This window comes from Ochotona curzoniae, unplaced genomic scaffold, assembly GCF_017591425.1.
Source record: "Ochotona curzoniae isolate NIBS_2020 unplaced genomic scaffold, NIBS_Ocur_1.0 contig_1014, whole genome shotgun sequence".
In the NCBI taxonomy this organism is placed as follows: domain Eukaryota; kingdom Metazoa; phylum Chordata; class Mammalia; order Lagomorpha; family Ochotonidae; genus Ochotona; species Ochotona curzoniae.
The window spans coordinates 43,069,517-43,088,023 of NW_024464920.1; the positions used below are offsets into that span (position 1 = coordinate 43,069,517).

An 18,507-nucleotide genomic window follows, 5' to 3' on the forward strand; every position below is an offset into this window, starting at 1 on the left:
AGAGGATTTACTCTAGGAGAGTGGCAGTGTTACCCAGGAGGAATTGGGATCACATTCCGGTTGTTTTTCCTCATGTTATACCTGAAAACTGCCTAGTTTCCCTAACTGGCATCATACATATGGTCTTTAGGGATTTGTACACATTTCCTTCTCTTGTCCCTTTGTGTCGTACTATTGCCAGGCACTGCTAGACGCCGGGAGTGCTGGGACGGCTTTAAAGGGGGTGGACCAAGCTCAGGAGTGAAGGCAGAGGTGCACACCCAGGTAAGCTGTCATAACATCTCACAGTCAGGGATACGGGCTGGGCGTGGCCCGTTAACCTGCTGCCTGAGACAGGAACCTGCTCCAGCCGAGGGCCTGGTTCCCACTGCGTTCCTGTGCTTGGGATCCTGCCAACGGGCCGGAAGGCGCAGATGGTGGCTCCAGGACCTGGGCCCCAAGTGGGGCCCATCCCAGCCCCCGTTGGTGCTGGCATTTAGGGAAGACACCAACAGAGACAGAAGATCATGCTATCTTTCTGCCTTTCAAGAGGATGAAAACAAACTTTAAAATATATGTAAATAAGGAGATTTGAAACAAGGCACAGGTCCTGACCTACATCAATCGGTTGCCAACCATGATTTTCGAAAATTCAGTCTGAGGCCAGCGTTGCAATACAGTGGCTTAAGCTGCTGCCTGATACGCCTGCATTCCATAATGGAGCACAATGAACAGTCCTACCTGGTCCACTTCCCATCCAGCTCCCTGATGCTGCTGCTGGGAAGATGACCCAAATGACTGGGCCTCGGTCACCCACGTGACTGGGCCTCGGCCACCCACGGCCATTTGGGAGTGAAGGGGCAGAAAGAGCTCTTTTTCCATCTGCCCTTCCAAATCCCTCATTCTCTCACTACTCTACCTTTCAAGTAAGTAAATGAATCTCTCTCTCTTTTTTTATTATTGCAAAAGCAGATTTACAGAGAGATCGCTTCTTGGCCTTTTGGCTAAGATCAAGTGTAGCAGATTTACAGAGAAGGAGAGACAAAAGGATCTCTCACCTGCTGGTTCATGCCCTCAGTGACTGCAACAGCCAGAGCTGAGCTGAGTTGAAGCCAGGAGCTTCTTCCAGGTCTCCCACGTGGGTGCAGGGTCCCAAGGCTTTGGGCCATCACCAGCCACCTTCCACTGCTTTCCCAGGCCACAAGCAGGGAGCTGGATGGGAAGTGGAGCAGGCGGAACATGAACTGGCGCCCATACCGGTTCCCAGCATGTGCAAGGTGAGGGCTTAGCCACCAAGCAAGTCATTGTACTGGGCCCAATAAAATAAATCTTAAAGACAATTCAGTCTAATGTGAAAGAGTAGAGGCACAATGTTTGGGACAAGAGGAATGGGATAGTATCAACTCCTTGACACGGGCAGGTGCCCATGTTCTTGCTGTCGTATTGACACAAATAGAAGTCTACATCAAGAAAGTCACATTGTCAGAAGTCAGTGAAAGTATCCCACAAAATGCCACATCCAACCTGGGGCCTAGAGTTGATGCCTGCCTTACCCACATCCAACCTGGGGCCTAGAGGCTGATGCCTGCCTTACCGACAGCAGGATTACAGCCGAAGTGTCTCGTCTTCCTGAACAATTTCATCAAGTTCAGAAGTAGATGTAAAATCAGGACAGCTAGATGTCATGGGTAGAACCCTAATCCTTCCAGGAGAAAATACAGCAGGAACTCTGTGTGGCCTTGACAGGACACACAAACCACTAAAAAAAAAATGCATAATTAGACTTCATCAATATTAAAACCAGTGCTGTTGGAACGCCAACAAAAGAGCAGAGACTGGGAGGAAATAGTTTCAAATGTTCCCAAACATCTGACAAAGGATTTGTAGCTGAAAGTCACCCCCTGCCACAGCTGCCCTGCTGGGTGACAGTGTTGGCTGGGGTCCAGGCTGCCAACTTCCCATCCAGCTTCCTGCCAACATGCTGTCCTGGCAGCAGTGCTTGGGCCCAGAGCTCCCGGCCCAGGCACAGCTGGGACTGCCATTTGGGGTGTGAACCAACAGATGAAGACAGCTGTCTCCCTCCCTACCTCCATTTATCTCTCTTTCTTTCTCTATGACACTGCCTCAAATAAAAGTATATTTTCACAGAAAAGGATTTGTATTTGAATCTATAAAATCCTTTGAAGGCAATAATAAGACAACTCAATATTTTTAATTTCACTGTTTGGAGATAATGTTTTTAATTTACAGTTCAAAGACTTGATGCTCTACTAAGTAAATACTTATAAGTCTTTAAGTAAAGCAAATAAAAATGTAAAAAACAATTCTAGACCCAGTGCCATAGCCTAGTGACTAAAATCCTCGCCTTGCATACACTGGGATCCCACATGGGCACCAGTTCATGTCCTTGCCACCACGCTTCCCATCCAGCTCCCTGCTTGTGGCCTAGGAAAGCAGTCGAGGACAACCCAAAGCCTTGGGATCCTGCACCCATGTGGGAGACCTGGAAGAAGATCCTGGCTTCTGGTTTCAGATCAGCTCAACTCAGCTTCAGCCGTTGTAGCCACTTGAGGAGTGAAGCATCAAACAGAGGAAAATAATGTTAGTTTCACTCATACACAATAAATATTAAAATAGTTACAAATCATTAAAACCACAGTAGTGTCTCATTCTTACAAATTTCTTTGACAAGGATTTTAAATGGTGCGGTGGCTCAGCTGGCTGATCCCCCCATCTGCAGGCACCAGCATATGGGCAGAGTTAGCATCCTGACTGCTCCACTTCCCATCCAGCTCCCTGCCTGTGGCCTGGGAAAGCAGCGGAAGATGGCTCGTGATGGCCCAAAGCCTTGGAAACCTGCACCCATGTGGGAACCCCTAGGAGACTCCTGGCTCCAGATCGGCTCAGCTCCAGCCATTGCAGCCACTTGGGGAGTGAACCAACAGATGGAAGATCTTTCTCTCTGTTTCTCCTTTTCTCTGTAAATCTGCCTTTGCAATAAGAATAAATGAATCTTAAAATAAAAATGATTTCAAATAAAGCATGACGAGATATTATGTAACAAACGGATAGCAGGCTTTATTTTGGTTTTGATTTTTTTCTTTCTGCGATAACATTTTTAATTTACATGACACTTAAAGCCACTAGTTAGAGTTCAACTAGTGAAAAGACCATAGTTCAGCAGGAATATAGTCACGGGCTATAAACAGTAATCAAATTTTCAAAATTGGGTGAAGTTCTTAAACACCCACTTTACCCAACAAGATCTACGGATAGCAATTAAGCAGAAAAAGATACGCAAGATCATCAGGCACCAAAAAAAAAAAAAAATGCAAATAAAACAATGAGGGGGTGTGAGCATTTAGCCTGGCAGTTAAGATGCCAATTAAGATAGCCACATCCCAGATGGGAGTGCCTGGGTTCAAGACCCACCTCTGGTGTCTGATCTGAGCTTCCTGCTGATGCAGACGCTGGGAGGCCTGGGTGATTGGGTTCTGGCCACCTGCGTGGGTTCCAGAACAATACCTGCCTGGCAGGCATATGGGTAGCCGACCAGTGGATGGGAAGTCCCTCTTGTGTCTTTCCCTCTGCCCGCCGCACCACCCACACCACCCGGTTGTACATTGTCTCTCTGCTTCTCTTATAATTATACACACACAGAGTGAGGTGAGATGACACAACTGCTAAACTGACCGAGGGTGGAAGCAGACACCACCTGTGGTGCGGACATCCCAGTTCAAGCCCTGGCTGCTCCACTTTCCATCTAGGCCCCTGCTAGTGCACCTAAGAAGGCAGCGGGATGTTTGAGCTTGGGCCCCTGGCACCCCTGTGGGAGACCCAGATGAAGCTTCTGGCTCCTGGCTTCAGTCTGGCTTCGCACTGACTTGTTCTGTCACCTGGGGAGTGAATCGGTGGGTGGAAGAACTCACTCTCTCTCTCTCTCTTTTTTTTTTTTCTCATCTTTTCCCATAACTGACTTTCAAAAGGAATAACTTAAAACTTAAATTTTTTTCAAAGACCACCAACAAGTATCAGTGCAGATATGGAGCAACGGAACCCTCATTGTGTGTTGCTGAGAACGCAGACTGCTAGAAACACTTTAGACAACGCTTGGCATGGGCAGGCATGTGTGGCACCCACAGCCCGTTCCGAGGTGCTGTTCCAGTCCCAGCTACTCCGCTTCTGGTCCAGCTCCCTGTTGCTGCACGGGCAGGCAATGGAGGATGGCTGCAGCATTTGGCTCCCTCCTCACTGAGCTGGGACGATGCTTATCTAATGTGAGATCTGTTCTCTTTCTGTTAGTAAAAATCTTCAAAACCAAAGGGAAATTTTCATTAAAAAAAAAAAACCGCAACAACAAATCAAAGAATTCTAAGCCCACTGCCCAGACTATATGGAGTCCAATGCATGTTCCTCCATTGTACCTATCCTTATGGTAGTTACTTGTCTATCTATCTTATCAAACCAATTTTGAGGTTTTATCCTTAAGATTTACTTAACTTGAAAGTCAACATTACAGAGAGGGGAAGAGAGAGAGAGAGCGGGAGAAAGAACTTTTCCATATGTTGGATTACCTCCCAGTGGCCACAATGGCCAGAGCTGAGCTGATCCAAAGCTGGGAGCCAGAATCTTCTTCCAGGTCTCCCGGGAAGGCAGGTGCAGGAGCCCAAGGCTTTCCTTGCATCACCCTCTGCTGCTCACCCAGGCCGTAGAGAACGGAATCTGAAGTGGACCTCCCACCCCACCTCTGCAGCCCTACCTTTCAAACAAATAAGCCTAAAAAGCAGAATGCATGTGGGGGCAAAAGCTGGCCGTTTCACTGAGGGAAACATCCTGATTCCAGTGCAGTGTCTTTCTGGCTGTACCCACCAAATGAGTTCTGATTTGATGCAGGCTTTCAAGTCCTCTAGTTGAACAGAGTAAGACTGCGGAAAGTGACCTGGGGTGTTTAATCAAAGAAGTTTTCATGTTTATATCTTTGTATTTTAACCTGCAAAGATATTGTTATTTCAACTTTGAGTTTTAATATCGTCTGCTGGTTCACTCCCCAAGTGGCTGTAACAGCCAGAGCTGAGTTGATCCCAAAGCCAGGAGCCAGGGATTTCTTCCGAGTCTCCCACGCGGGCGCAGGGTCCCAAGAACCTGGACCATCCTCAGATGCATTTCAAGACCACAAGCAGGGAGCTGCGTGAGAAGTGGAGCTGCCGGAACACGGAACACGAACCAGCACGCACATGGGAACCTGGTGCGTGCAAGGCAAAGATTCAGCCACTGAGCCATCGTGCCGGGCCTCCACGGTCGTCTTTTTAACTCTGTTTCAGTTATGCCTGACGCAGGCTACACAGGATGATACAAATAGTTAATTCCTGCGCTGTGAGTCCTGTTCCACGGTCCGTTTAGTTAACAACACTGAGAAATGTGGGATCCTGCTTCCAAGTCACAAGACATGTTCCCTGTTCCCTCTTGTGGCCACGGGTGCAAACTGCAGCTACGGGGCCAGAAGAGCACAGCCTGGCGCCCTGAGCCAAAGACGCCCGAATCTGTAACGTGCCACCCGTGTGTCAGCACAAGAGCCGCAAGTCTCTTCTCCTCTCAAGTTTCAAACAGGTGGTGAGAGACCGGAGTCTGAGATGGAGAAGTTTTTCTCTCCTTAGAGATAAGGCGAGCCCACCTGTTAGTGAATTCCCCCACCTTTCAGGAGCCGATCCTGATCCGAGGGCGCCCTCGGCTCCAAGCGTCAGGGCGGTTTAGCACACCCGTGAGGTGATCTGGACAGCTTAGGAGAAACAACTTGACGCGGGGGAAAATATTTCTGGGAGTCAAATTAGGTGAAGAGTGTTTAGGAATCACAACCTTCCCCTTCGGTCGCTCTTTTGCAGAAGGTAGCCGCCCCTCCTCCCTACCGCATACATGAATGAATCACCCACGCTCTGTCCCCTGGAAACGCAGCTGACTTCCAAGGGCATTCCCGCTTGTCAAGAGCAATAGAAGGATCCGTCAGCGTTCTCCTGACCATGCAGTTACATACTGCACAGCACTTCTTGGACTCTGGAGATTACTCTAGGATCAAGTCTGGATTGTTTTTAATGGTGGCCGTGGGGTGTGGGGAAGAGAATTTCTTAAAAAAAAAAAAAGTTTTCCTAGGCTATATAACAAGCCATAAAAGTCAGGTCCAGGAGCTTTGCATTCTAATCGCTCTAGCGGTAAGGTCAAGGAGTCCTGTGAGTTTTCTGCACATCTACTATTTTAACTTTCTTCTAAGGAAGAAGAAAAAAAAAAAGTACTATGTGTCATTTGCAACAAGTTACACAGCGATCCTCCCTTCCAGCCTGCAGTGCCACCTTTTGTAGGCAACCGAGTTCGCTGTGTGCCTTTCCGCTCCATTCTCTGTGTGCTCACGAGCAGGTACGAAGACCTACCCGCCATGCGCAAGCCTTTGCTTGTTCACCCGGCAGACATCGCTGTTTGCTTTCACACCTATGGCTAACTCTGCAAATCCTTACTAATGTGTCAAGTTCTACACACACACACACACACACACACACACACACACACACACACACAGATGAACTCTTCCTCCAAGAGCCTTGAGGTCATTTCCTTTTTTTAAAAAAAAAAAATCACTACAGATGTTGCAATCCATTTTATTGTCTAAGGCTCAAGTGGCGCATGCAGTTTTAAAGGGTATGTGATACACGCCTTTTTAATTTTAACAGTTGGGGTCCCCCCCCAAACTTCAAGTATCTCATCCGTCCTCAAATCCTTGTCAGCCTGAGACGTTAGCATTCTCCATCATTTTTGCCTCCCCAAGAATGAAAAGTACATGGCAATGCTCCCATCCACCTCTTCCTCATTCTACAAAGAAGTGCACTCTCCTCTTTGCTTGGAATACATCCTCCTCCTCCACCTGCTGCTGTCGTTCTTCAGGTCAAAACCTTTGACATGACCCCAAAGCATCTTGGGGGTCTAACAGCCTGCCTGTGTCTCTGGTGGTTTTTTGTTTTGTTTTTTTCTCTTAGTAGGAAAGGGAAATGATGATTTGCACTGAGAGATCCATCACAACATGCAGGCTGATTTGCTGGAACACAGTTCATTTTAAAAATGTGACTAACTCACACCTGAAAGGAATAATTATTTCTGTTTGATTGGCCTGGATGGAAGTGTGTTCTCAATTGCTGCAGGCAGATCTTATAAACAGGGATGCACAGGACTTGTCAAAAAAAATAATAATAAAATACAAACATGCCAGGACGACCCTGTAACTCCCGAGGAGTGGGTAGAAGATCTGATCAGGGATGAGGGGGTTTCTTCTGTTGTTTTCAAGTTGGACTTTTCAAGTGGAAGGCTGCCTTTCATGTGCTGCTGTGCAGAAGAGGAAATTTGATTTTTGGTGTGATAACACATTCTTTGACATTAGCCAGTACAGTTGGGTTCTTAATGACCCTTTGATCTTCAAAGCACTACTCCCGACATGGATGGATTAATGATTCGGTTTGGGGTTGTGTGCTAAAAAGACCCGTCTTCAAAGCTCTCATCCTTTCTCCTTGGAAGTAGGGGGCTCTCCTTTCACAGGTTGCTTTCTTGCTCCAGGCAAGAGCAAGAGATGATATCCCCACCCTTTCCTTTCCCCTCCACCCTGCGACAAAGAAAAATACAACGAAAAACCACTTGGAGAGAAGGAAAAACGACATCCTTCTAGCCTAGGTGAGCACAGGAGGGGACAGGGTGCGGGTTTTAAGCTGTGTTTACAGTAAGCACGGCAAGTGGTTTGTCACTACTCTTTTGATGCCCTTTTTAAAAGCAGCAACAGGTACATAAAGCACTTGAGTTCAGCCCGAGTTGGAACATAACCTGCGGACCCTTACGTATTTGTGGCTAAAGTGTGTCTATTTTTGCCCTTGTTCCCTTAAACAAAATTCAAGTGTAATAACTAGGGTTTCTTTTTTTAAAGTTTGATTTCGCGGTCCTCCTGAACTTGACACATCTAATCACAAGAGAGTAGCCTTGGCTGCGGGGCGTTCTTCCTCCTCCGCCCGGTGTTAGGTTTGCAAACGCCGCTCTCAGCGCTCTCTCTTTCCATCATTAGCCCTGGACGCCGGCCACCGCTGCCGCCACTCAGAGTCTGATTGTCAAGGAGAAAACCTCTGGGTCAACTTTCGCTGGGAGAGCTGCGGGTTGCTGGGAGGAGCTCTTCGCGAATCCAGAAGCTCGAAGCTCGCCCAGCCCTCTGCCTCCCAGCCCCAGGGCGGGGGATTACAGGCATTGGAAAGCTTTGGTGGCTTTGCAAAATGACTCTGCGTTTGGTTTGGGCGCTCGCAAGGGGACCCAGCAGGGAGAGGGAACCCCTACACATCTTCTGAAAAAAGATCAGAGCGGGAAAACCGGGCTTAGGAGCGGGTTCTAAACCTTGGCCTCCCATCTCCGGTCCGAATCTTTCCAAAAAGATCAAGACTTGTGGTGAACTTGGGGAATCATACAAAAACTATCTTGAAGCCTGTCCGCCCACCTAACTTCCTTCGCCACGCCAGACGGGCTGCGTCAGGAGGCCCGCATGGACCAGCGTCTCGGATTCGAAGGTTTCGAGTCTTACCGTTCTTTCCGGAGAGATTACGCTCCTGGCGATGACCGGTGTGTGTTGCGGCGAGTGATGGAGACACGTAAACCGTCCGCGCTACTGACCCTGCCGTACTCCCTGAGCACCAAGACCCTGGGCTCGCCCGGGACCCCGCCCCGCCTGCCTCTAAGGGACCACCCCTTCGGGGTCTCCTGGCGCCTGGACGCCGCGTGCTGGGAGCCGGTGCCCGGGATCTGCGCGCGGAGACCGCCGTGTCCACCCCTGCCGCTGGACGGAGCCTTCGAGCCCACCTGCCTGCGGAAGCGCAACGAGCGCGAGCGGCAGCGGGTGCGCTGCGTGAACCAGGGCTACGCGCGCCTCCGAGAACACCTACCCCGCGAGCTGGCCGACCGGCGCCTCAGCAAGGTGGAGACGCTCCGCGCCGCCATCGGCTACATCAAGCACCTGCAGGAGCTTCTGGCGCGGCACACTCTCGGCCAGGAGGGCCTGCCCGGTGCCGCCACGCCGCACAGGGCTGAGTGCAACAGTGACGGAGAGTCCAAGGCCTCCTCGGCGCCATCGCCCTGCAGCGAGCCCGACGAAGCGTGCTGCTAGCGGGATCCCCGGCCGGGACCCCTGTCCGAAGCATGCTCGGGATCTCCCTCTAAGGTTCTCGCTACCGAGGTGCTTGGCCTTTTGAAATAATCTGGTTGCTGCTCCAGTCGTACATCTTCAGAAACAGACATGGGTGCTTCCGGAAAGGGAAGGGAAATTCTGACATTTGGGGGATTTTCTCACCCACAGTGGGTTCTGTAGTTGGCGATCTCAAGGTGCTTATTAAGGAAATTTGTACTTCGACAATGCAAACTGTTTTAGATTTATTATTTTTTTTTTGAGCCTCATTCTTAATGCGATTGTTGGAAAAACTCACAAGGCGACACCAATCGGAATTCCTGTTTTGTGGATAAGTTATAGACCCAGAGATATTAGACCTTATCCAGATAAAGGACTTAACCTTCCACTTCCCAAACCCTGAGGATGACAAGAACGTTTTCTTGCATCGTAGTGCATGGCTTTGGGAGTCAGGGTGAGGTTTCACGGAGAGTGCACGGACCAGGGCCGCTGGCTGGGTTCCAACTCACCCCTGGTTACACCGGCCAGCAGCGGCTGCTGGGTTCCAGCTCACGCCCGGGACCATGAAAATGGCCAAGGAGGCCTTGGTAGCTGACAGATTCTGTTGTACCACCAAGTGGCCGCTCGGAAACTTCATGGTGTTTGGCTGATAATAAAATATCTTCGTATTAAGTGATCGCTTTGGACTAGAGATTGTATGAGAACCTGTTTTTTTTTTTTTTTCTTTTTCTCTCAGTTGCTGTTTGTTTTTGATTTTCCTTTTATTTGCATCCTTGTTCAAAGTTCTATGTCTGATCTTTTCTTAAAGCTGTGGCACCATGACTTCATACAGGAAGTAGACAATGCCTTCTGATGACTGGACTATTTGGGGGAAGGGGTGTGGGCCATGGAGCAGCAGTAGGGATTAATACAGTCTCAAATTTTGCAAACTGATTCGTTTATTTTTACTGGAAAGGCAGATCTGCAGAGAAAAGGAGAGACAGAAAGATCTTCCATCTGCTGGCTCACTTTCAAAGTAGCCGCAAATGCCGGAGCTGAGCTGATTTGAAGCCAGGAGCCAGGAGCTTCTTCCAGGTCTCCATGCAGGTGCAGGGTCCCAAGGAATTGGCTCATCTCCCATTGCTTTCCCAGGCCACAGCAGGGATCTGGATGGGAACTGGTGCCCACATGAGATCCTGGCACATGCAAGGTGAGGATTTAGCCATTGAGCCATCTTGCCAGATTCTCTCTCTGTCTCTCTAATCACCACGAGAGCTTCTCTGGATATATTGAAATTATCTATGTCTCTCTAATCACCACGAGAGCTTCTCTGGATATATTGAAATTATCTAGCAACTCAAAGTCTTGCTAGTTTTTGTTTGTTTGTTTGTTTTGTTTTTAAAAGTTTATGTTTCCATTTTCATCTTGTGGAAAGCAGTGGGAGTTCTTGTTTGGGGTTTTTGTTTGTTTAATTGGCTAGCCAGGGCTGGGCCAGACCCAAGCCAGGAACCCAGCACTCCTTCTGGACCTTCCGCATGGGTGGCAGAGGCGCAAGTACTCCAGCCTTTGTCTGCTGCCTCTCAGATGCATCAGCAGGAAGCTGGATTGGAAGCAAGAGGTGCAGGGACTCATACCAGCACTTCCATACGTGCTGCAGCTATCCCAGCAGTGGCTTAACCCACTGTGCCACAGACCTGCTTCTGTTACCAGTATTTAATAAAAATGCTTTATTCTGGTGGTTTTTTCTTTCCCTTTGAGAAACAATTATGAATTCAACGGGTAAGTTAAATACCTGTTGATATGTGAAAATAAAGCTCCTCTCTGGTTTGTTTTCCAATAATCCCTTTGTGTGCAGCCAGCTTGGGGGACCGGAAGTGGGGCTGGACAGGACGGTACAGGTGGGCCAGTTAGGGATGCTGTTGTTCAGTGAACACCTGTTATGTACCAGGCATTTGCTGCGTTTTTCTTTTAACATTTTGTTCTACTTCATCCTCATTAATGTACAGGGTGAGTATTACACATTTTATTGTAAGAACAAACAAAAGCAGGCTCAAAGAAGTTACAAACGTGGACCAGGATTGCTTGGCCTGAAACCCATTCTTGGATCTAACCTCGAACCCCAAGATGTCTGCCTCTCTCCTTCTCCCTCTCCCCCTCTCCTGTCCTCCCGTTTTCTCTCACTCTTCTCTCTTCCTCTCTCTCTTTCCCCCAGTGTGTTGCTCCCCTCCGTGCGGAGGAGTCTGGATAACCTGCTGTGCTGCTGCCATTGTCCTTATTCAGGAGTAGTGTCAGTTCTGTGGTGTTAATGGCCTCCTACGTGCAGTGAGTGTGGGTTCTTCATGCTCTTCAGGGCTCTTCTGCGGTAAGGTCCTGCAGAGTGCCGAGTTCATGTAAAACACAGGATCAATAGCATTCGTAATGACGACTTATAATGGGATCCATCGTCTCAGGCTGCTCAGGTAGACGCTGTGTGCTAATTCACTGCCAGACTTTCCTTTTTTTCCCCTTTTTCAGCAGAACGAGGGCCTGAATTCCTTTGTAGGTCTACTACGCAATTAAATCTTCATAAATTTCTGCACTACACCTGTTTTGCTCTTCAGCAAGCTTGTTTTTCCAGTGAGGGTTTCAGCGATGCCAGCCCACAGGAGGGAGGTCTATTGACCAGTTCCGGCCAGGGGATAATGAGGGAATCCCAGTGACTTCCATGGTTAAGCTGGAGCAGCAGCAGCTCATCCACCAGGCTCCTGGGACCCTTCACGTACGTTTGTCTAGAGCTCCATCTGATACTAAGGCAGTGGTTTTAAAATACCTTTTGGGAAGGAAGGGAAAGGAAAGGAAGAAAAGAGAGGAAAGAAGGAAAGAGAGAAAAAGAAATAGAAATCCCATCTGACATGTTTTCTAGATAGCAACAACAAGAAAAATCGGGCATTTTTCTGGGACCTTCCTGATGGCTTACAGGGGGAGCGCAGATCCAGGGATGGAATCAGACAACGCTTGGTTATGAAGCAAGCATTTGACCTGGCCGGTAGAAGCCTGGTTGGGACACACAGGCCCCATGTTGGAGTGCCTGGGTTCAAGTTCCCGCTCCGGCCCCTCATTCTAGCCTCTGGCTCATGCACTGTGAGGAAGCAGACATGAAGGAGCTGGAGAGGAAAAAATATACCTGTCTTCCAAGATCTTAGCTGTGCCTGTGTTTCTTACTTAGCCCATATCTCCTGATTACTTTTTTTAAAAAAATATCTTTTTAAATTGGAAAGTCAGATATACAGAGAGGAGGAGAGAAAGAGAGGAAGATCTTCCATGCATTGATTCTTTCCCCCCAAGCAGTTGCAATGGCTGGAACTGAGCTTATCTGAAGCCAGGAGCCAGGAGCCTCCCCTGGGCCTCCCATGTGGGTATGAGGTCCCAAAGCTTTGGGCAGTCCTTGATTGCTTTCCCAGGCCGCAAGCAGGGAGCTGGATGGAAAGTAGGGCCACCAGGACATGAACCGGCACCCATATGGGATCCCAGTGCAAGGCAAGGACTCTAGCTACTAGGCTATGGCGCTGGGGCCCTTGGTTACTTTTTTTTCTTGCTTCCAGAATATTCCCTGGGGCTCACAATCCTGTGTGGAGGCTGTGATAATTTCCCTGAGAGCAAAGGGGAGATTGTGGCAGGTGTGACAAGATGTCCCCTGATTCTCGGTCTTGATCCAGTTCAGCCACCCACTGATTTGTAGATCTTGGGCAAGTTCCCCTCTTTCTTTCTTCCTTCCTTCCTTCCTTCCTTCCTTCCTTCCTTCCTTCCTTCCTTCCTTCCTTCCTTCTTTCTCTTTTTCTTTCTTCCTTCCTTCCTGCAGGTCTCCCACACGGGTGCAGGGTCCCAAGGCTTTGGGCCATCCTCCACTGCTTTCCCAGGCCACAAGCAGGGAGCTGGATGGGAAGTGGAGCTGCCGGGACTAGAACCAGTGCCCATATGGGATCCCGGCGCATTCAAGGCGAGGATTTAATTCTCCTATGTGGGTGCAGAGGCCCACAGATCTAAGCTATCCTGCTGTGCTTTCCCAGTGCTTTAGCAGGCAGCTGGATGGGAAGCGGAGCAGCTAGAGCCTATCTGGGATGCTGGTTTTAAAGAATGAGGCTTGACCACCATGACACAATGCCAGGCCCGCATTTTAAACTTTGTTCACACCAAAAGTAAACTCATCTTGTACTGCTATTTTTCCATAAACTTTTTGGGGTACTGTTGGCAACTCAGAGGTTTGGCCCAGGGATAGGGGATTCACCTCTAGAGAATTGTCATCTTCTGAAATCAGGAACACAGAGCAAGAATTGGATTTATAGGATAAACGTCTGATTCTGGAACCGGTGAATGTAAAATCCTGCTCGACTTTGCCCCTCTGCAAATGCATGATTGCATTTGACTGCAAATGCGCATGTCAGGGTTGGGAGGGAGATTGGACAGGATGTGGATTTGAGCCTCACATGTCCGGGTAGTGACAGGAGAAGGTCTGAGCTGCAAGGGAGACTGTTGATGAGAGTAAAGTTGGGCCAGGAGCAGCACGAGAAAATCTGAGCTTGAGAAGCAGGAGCCAGCGGGTTGCCAGGCGAGCCAGGCCTGCATGAGGGCATGGCAGCTGAATGAGCATGGGGTTTTCTGAGGAGGGAGTGGTCAAAAGCAGTCCAGGGATCAGGCTGTGAAAGCGGGAGGGGAGTCCAAGGGGCTGGGCCATTGAAAGATGCGTGGAGACCTTTGTAAGCACGCATTAGGCACAGTGGGCTGAAGAAAGACTGAACACAAGAAGAGGAGGGAAGCACAATGTCTCAAAGATCACTCCAACCCTGGGGTCTCACAGGACAAATAGGTCTGTGGACTCGGATGCCTGTGGCGACAGGGTGTCAAGTTGTCTGAAGTCAACTGGAGGGGAAGGAGCCAGGAACCAGAGCGGTTAGGGAACTGGGAAATCAAGGGAGTGAAAGGAAGTGAGCTGCACCAGGGCAGGTGCGGGTGCTGCTGATGAGGACGGAGCTGGGCCACCTCCTGTAGATGGTGGAGCCGGAACTGACGCCAGAGTTGGATGCAAGTGGTGGCCAAGGTTCGTGCTGTTGCTGCTTTTGCTGATGGTTGCAAAAGTACCGAGTTAACAGTTTTTGATGACTTAGCCAAAGAGTTGCACAAATGCCCTCTGGGATGCCATTCATTAAACGAGATAGTGATAACACAGGCAACCGGGGTTGCTCAAGAGCCTGGCAGCAAATGATGGCTGCTCAATAATTTACTAATTTCCTTTGGTCTGTGGCTTCTGAAGTTTTTTTAAAAAAATAATTTTCATGTAGAAAATATCAAGAGCCACCAGTGGAAGGCAAATGCAGTAGATCAAGGGCTGTTAGAGAAAGACAAAAGCAATACTTCTTTCCTTCTCTTTGTGGAATTTCTGGGGGTGGGAGGAGCCACATAAAAACAAAGGGGCAAGGAGCCCGGTTCGGAGGAGTGTTTGACTGGGATGCCCTTCAGTCATGCGGGCCTGGAGACATGGCACCTGCTGCTTTCACAGGCAGATTTTGATCTGTGGGAAATCTCACTGCAATTCTGGGCACTTGAACTTAACCGCCATCCTCCTGACATCAGGTGCAGTAAGCCTGCAATGGTCTGTGTGTGTCCTGCCCTTTAGCCTTCTGCTGAAATTCAACCCGACAGGAGTGCTATGCGGGTCAGGGTTGGGAGGTGATTCCAGCAGGACAGTGGAATCCTTCCCATGAATGGGATTGATGTCTTCCTATGAGAGCCCAGGGGATGTTTCATTCTCTTTCCTCCATGTGTGAAGACAATGAGAAGATGGCAGCTTGCAACCTCTAGGAGAGCCCTGGCCAGAATCCCACCACACTGGCCCTTGGATCTTGGGTTTCCAGCCTTGATTTTTATCTTGAGACAACACGGGTTTGGGCCTTGGGGGAAGCTGCTCTGGTTGTGTGAGAGAGGCTTGGCTGTACGTCGGCAGAGGAGAACCTGCAGCATGTGCCCAAAGTTGTGATGAGTTTTCCTCTCAGTCCCAAACCTTTCCTCCTGGATGAACAGGAAAGCCAGTGATGGTGACACTGAAGTGGGGCACGGAGTACAGGCGCTCCCTGGTGTGTATAGATGGCTACATGAACATGCAACTTGCAAATACAGAGAATGTATAGATGGAGCACTGTCTGGACATCTGGTGAAGTGTTAATAAGATGTAATCAACTCCTTTATATCAGAGGTGTTATAGAAGAGGAAGAGAAATGAGAGTAGCATCTTTGGTGGGGTATATATATATATAAAATTATATATATATATATAATATGTAATATATATAATTTCTAGACAATAAAAATATATTTTTTTAAAAAAAATAAATGAGTATTTCTTTTTTAAGCAAGTGGGATTGTGGCACTTGTTTGTAACTGTCTAAACAGACCATGACAAAGCCTTAATTTGCCTCTGAGAGCCAATGCCATCAGACCAGGGCAAGCACTTACAGGATGTCAGTACTTCTCAGCTGTGAAACCAAGTTAGCAGAGGTGGGCAGGCAGGCAGTGCCAGTCCAGCTTGGAGGGTGGGTGCTGTGTATAGCAGAATAAATGGCTGCGTGGGGTGCCCTCATATCAGAGTGCTAGTTCAAGTCCCAGCCGCTCTGCTTCTGATTCAGCTTCCTGCTAGTAAGCACCCTGGGAGGTGTTGGAGGATGGCTCAAGTGCTTGGGCTCCTTGCACTCACAGAGGACCTGGCTGGAATTCCAGGCTCCTGGCTTCAGCCTGAACAGCCCCAGCTGTTGTACGTTTTGGGATGTGATTCAGTGAATGGAAGATCTATCTCTCTATCGCTCTTTCAAATAAATAAGCATTTTGAAACATTTCCTGAGCATTTAAACTGCTTTTGTCTAGACGAAGGTTTCAAAGTGCCAGTGTTATCACTGTCAACTCTAGGAAGGGATGACAAACCCACGTGGAACTCTGGGTTCGAGATTTGCGATGGAAATGTCATCGAGCAGAATGCTGTTCGCCCGTCTCTTACTGCTGCCACCCATCCTTTCCTCTTGGCGTCACAGTCAGGCTGCTGGGAGGGGGCAGGGGCATGGCATCGCTCTGTGTTCTTGTTATTGGCCCGTGAAGCTGTGCAGCTGTTTCCAGCATTTGGTTGTGGGCACCGAACTGTGTGTGTGTGTCTCCCTTGCAGGCTCACAGATGATGAGTTGGGTGTTTAAATGAATTGTTTTATGAGATTGGTCTTGTATCCCATCGTCACTGTGTAGCTGTGTCTGTGAGCGAAGACCCATCGACAGCCTTTGCACTCTGGGCCACAATGAGACCACAGATGCTGCAGAAGGAAATTCAGCCATGTGATGAAAACTCTCCAAATCGATTTCTGCCTGCAGAGGTGGACCAGAGGGACCACTCCTGAAGATGTTTCTTATTTCCCTGACAGTGGAAGAAAAATGTCTAGGGTGAAGGGATGCTCTCAGAGGCACAGGACTAGAAAATGCCGTAAGCTGATGCTTGGCTTTGTGCAGAAATGAGTCCGAGCTGGGCAGAAGCTGACCTGTTCTCTCGGATGCGCCCACTGTCCTGAGGACCAGGCTGGCTCTTACACAAGGGATGTCCCAATGTTCAGGTCTTCCACATGGTTGTCAGGAACCCAACTATTTGAGCCATCACGTGTGTCTCCTGGGCCATGCCATGGTGTAATAGGTTTTCTCAGGTAGCACTTGCATCCCATACTGGTTTGAGTCCCATCTGCTCCACTTCCCATCTTTGCTTATGTCCTGGGTAAGCAGCAGAGATTGGCTCAAATTCTTGGGCTCCTGCACCATGTAGGAGACCTAGAAGAAGCTCCAGGCTCCTGGTTTCAGATCAGATCAGCTCCGGTTGTTGGGGCCATTTGGATATGAACCTGTGGATAGAAGATCACTCAGTCTCTCCCTCTCTCTGTGTAATTCTGCCTTTCAAATTAAAAGCAAACAAATAGTTAACAAAACAAATAGTAAAATAGCTTCAGATATGGAAAAAGCTTGCAAGAGAAAAGTGTGTGCCCCTTCCCCTGGCACAGCTCTGCAGCCTGTGCTCTGTGAGGCTGGGCAAGTTCCTTGAGGTCTCTGGTTCCCATTTGCTCTCAGAAACAGGGAGCAGGATTATAGGTCGTGTAACTTTCTTCCAGCCCAGTATTATGTGGTTGTCTTCATTAGCTCCTGAGCTATTCCACTGCATCTAGGTTCACCCCGTGTACAAAGCTGGCATGTCAGAAACCTGCTTCCCCTGTGACAGGAGGGACCTTGTCTCACTTTGTTCTCTGCAGGGTTCCTGGGACCTAGAACTGACCTCATTGGGAAATACACACAGCTGACAACACAGGCCAGCCCCTGCTCTCAGAGTACTCACATTCTTCTGGGGGTACATAGGAAACCAGCTGGAGATCTAGACAGCTCCCAGAAAGGGGCAAGTACCCCAGCAGGCATGAGCTGGCATGCTGGGCTTCTGGGCTCTACTAGCTGTGGAGTGTCAGTTGTTGGGAGAGCCAACCTTGAAGGTGATTTCCATGTGTAGCTCAGTGGAGTCTCAACCAGAGGGAATGTCACTTGCAAGGGTCTGAGACTGGTTCAGATGAGAAGGTAAGGAAGTCCTGGGTAAAAGCAGTTACAAATGGAGGGGACTGTTTAACAAATTAAACTGGAAGCAGATTACACAGAACTGTAGAAGATAAAAAGCGCGCACACACACACACACAGAGAGAGAGAGAGAGAGAGAGAAAGCTATCGCACAGAGAAGACAATCTTCTACCTGCTGGTTTGTTCACCATATGGCCACATGGACAGAGCTGGGCTGGTCCAAAGCCAAGAGCTAGGAGCTTCATCCAGATCCCCCCATAAATGCAGAGGCACAAGCACCTGGGCCATTCTACACTGTGTTCCCAGGCACATTAGCAGGGAAGTGGATTGGAAGTGAAGCAGCCTGAACTCAAACCAGCACCCATAGGACAGAGAATTAACCTGCTACAACAGGATGCTGACCCCAAGACATATCATTTAAGAAGCAGCAGTGAACACGAGTGCAGGAAATAGAGCGTGGCTATGTTTTGAAGGTGGATTGCCAGGACTTGCTGAGAGATTGGATGTCCTGGGAGGAAAAAAGAGAAGAGCCGAGAGGAAGTTGTATCCCTACCAAAGCAGAGTGCAGTTGAGCAGATTTTTGCTATAGCCCTGAAGGTGGCAAATAGTGACCTAGGGGCCAAATTTAATCCACTGTCTCTAGGTTTTCTTGGAACACACGCATGCTCACTGCTTTGCATTCCAGGTACAGCTACTACTGTGGGAGAGCAGCTTTTCTCAACAAGAGCACAGACTGGACCAGAGGGCTCCTGTC

At 48.9% G+C, this 18,507-nt stretch overlaps 1 protein-coding gene and 1 pseudogene across 1 annotated transcript; both read left to right on the forward strand.

The window, feature by feature from the left end:
• Nucleotides 1-8,626: 8,626 nt before the first annotated feature.
• Nucleotides 8,627-9,148, forward strand: ASCL4 (achaete-scute family bHLH transcription factor 4). The gene has a single exon (XM_040988046.1). It carries the CDS (start codon nt 8,627-8,629, stop codon nt 9,146-9,148), a length of 522 nt encoding a protein of 173 aa, XP_040843980.1.
• Nucleotides 9,149-15,154: 6,006 nt separating this feature from the next.
• On the forward strand, nt 15,155-15,397 carry LOC121163436 (annotated as a pseudogene).
• The last annotated feature ends 3,110 nt before the right edge of the window (nt 15,398-18,507 follow it).

Coding starts and splice junctions, on each gene's coding strand:
- ASCL4 (XM_040988046.1), top strand. CDS start 8,627: ATGGAGACACGTAAACCGTCCGCGCTACTGACCCTGCCGTACTCCCTG.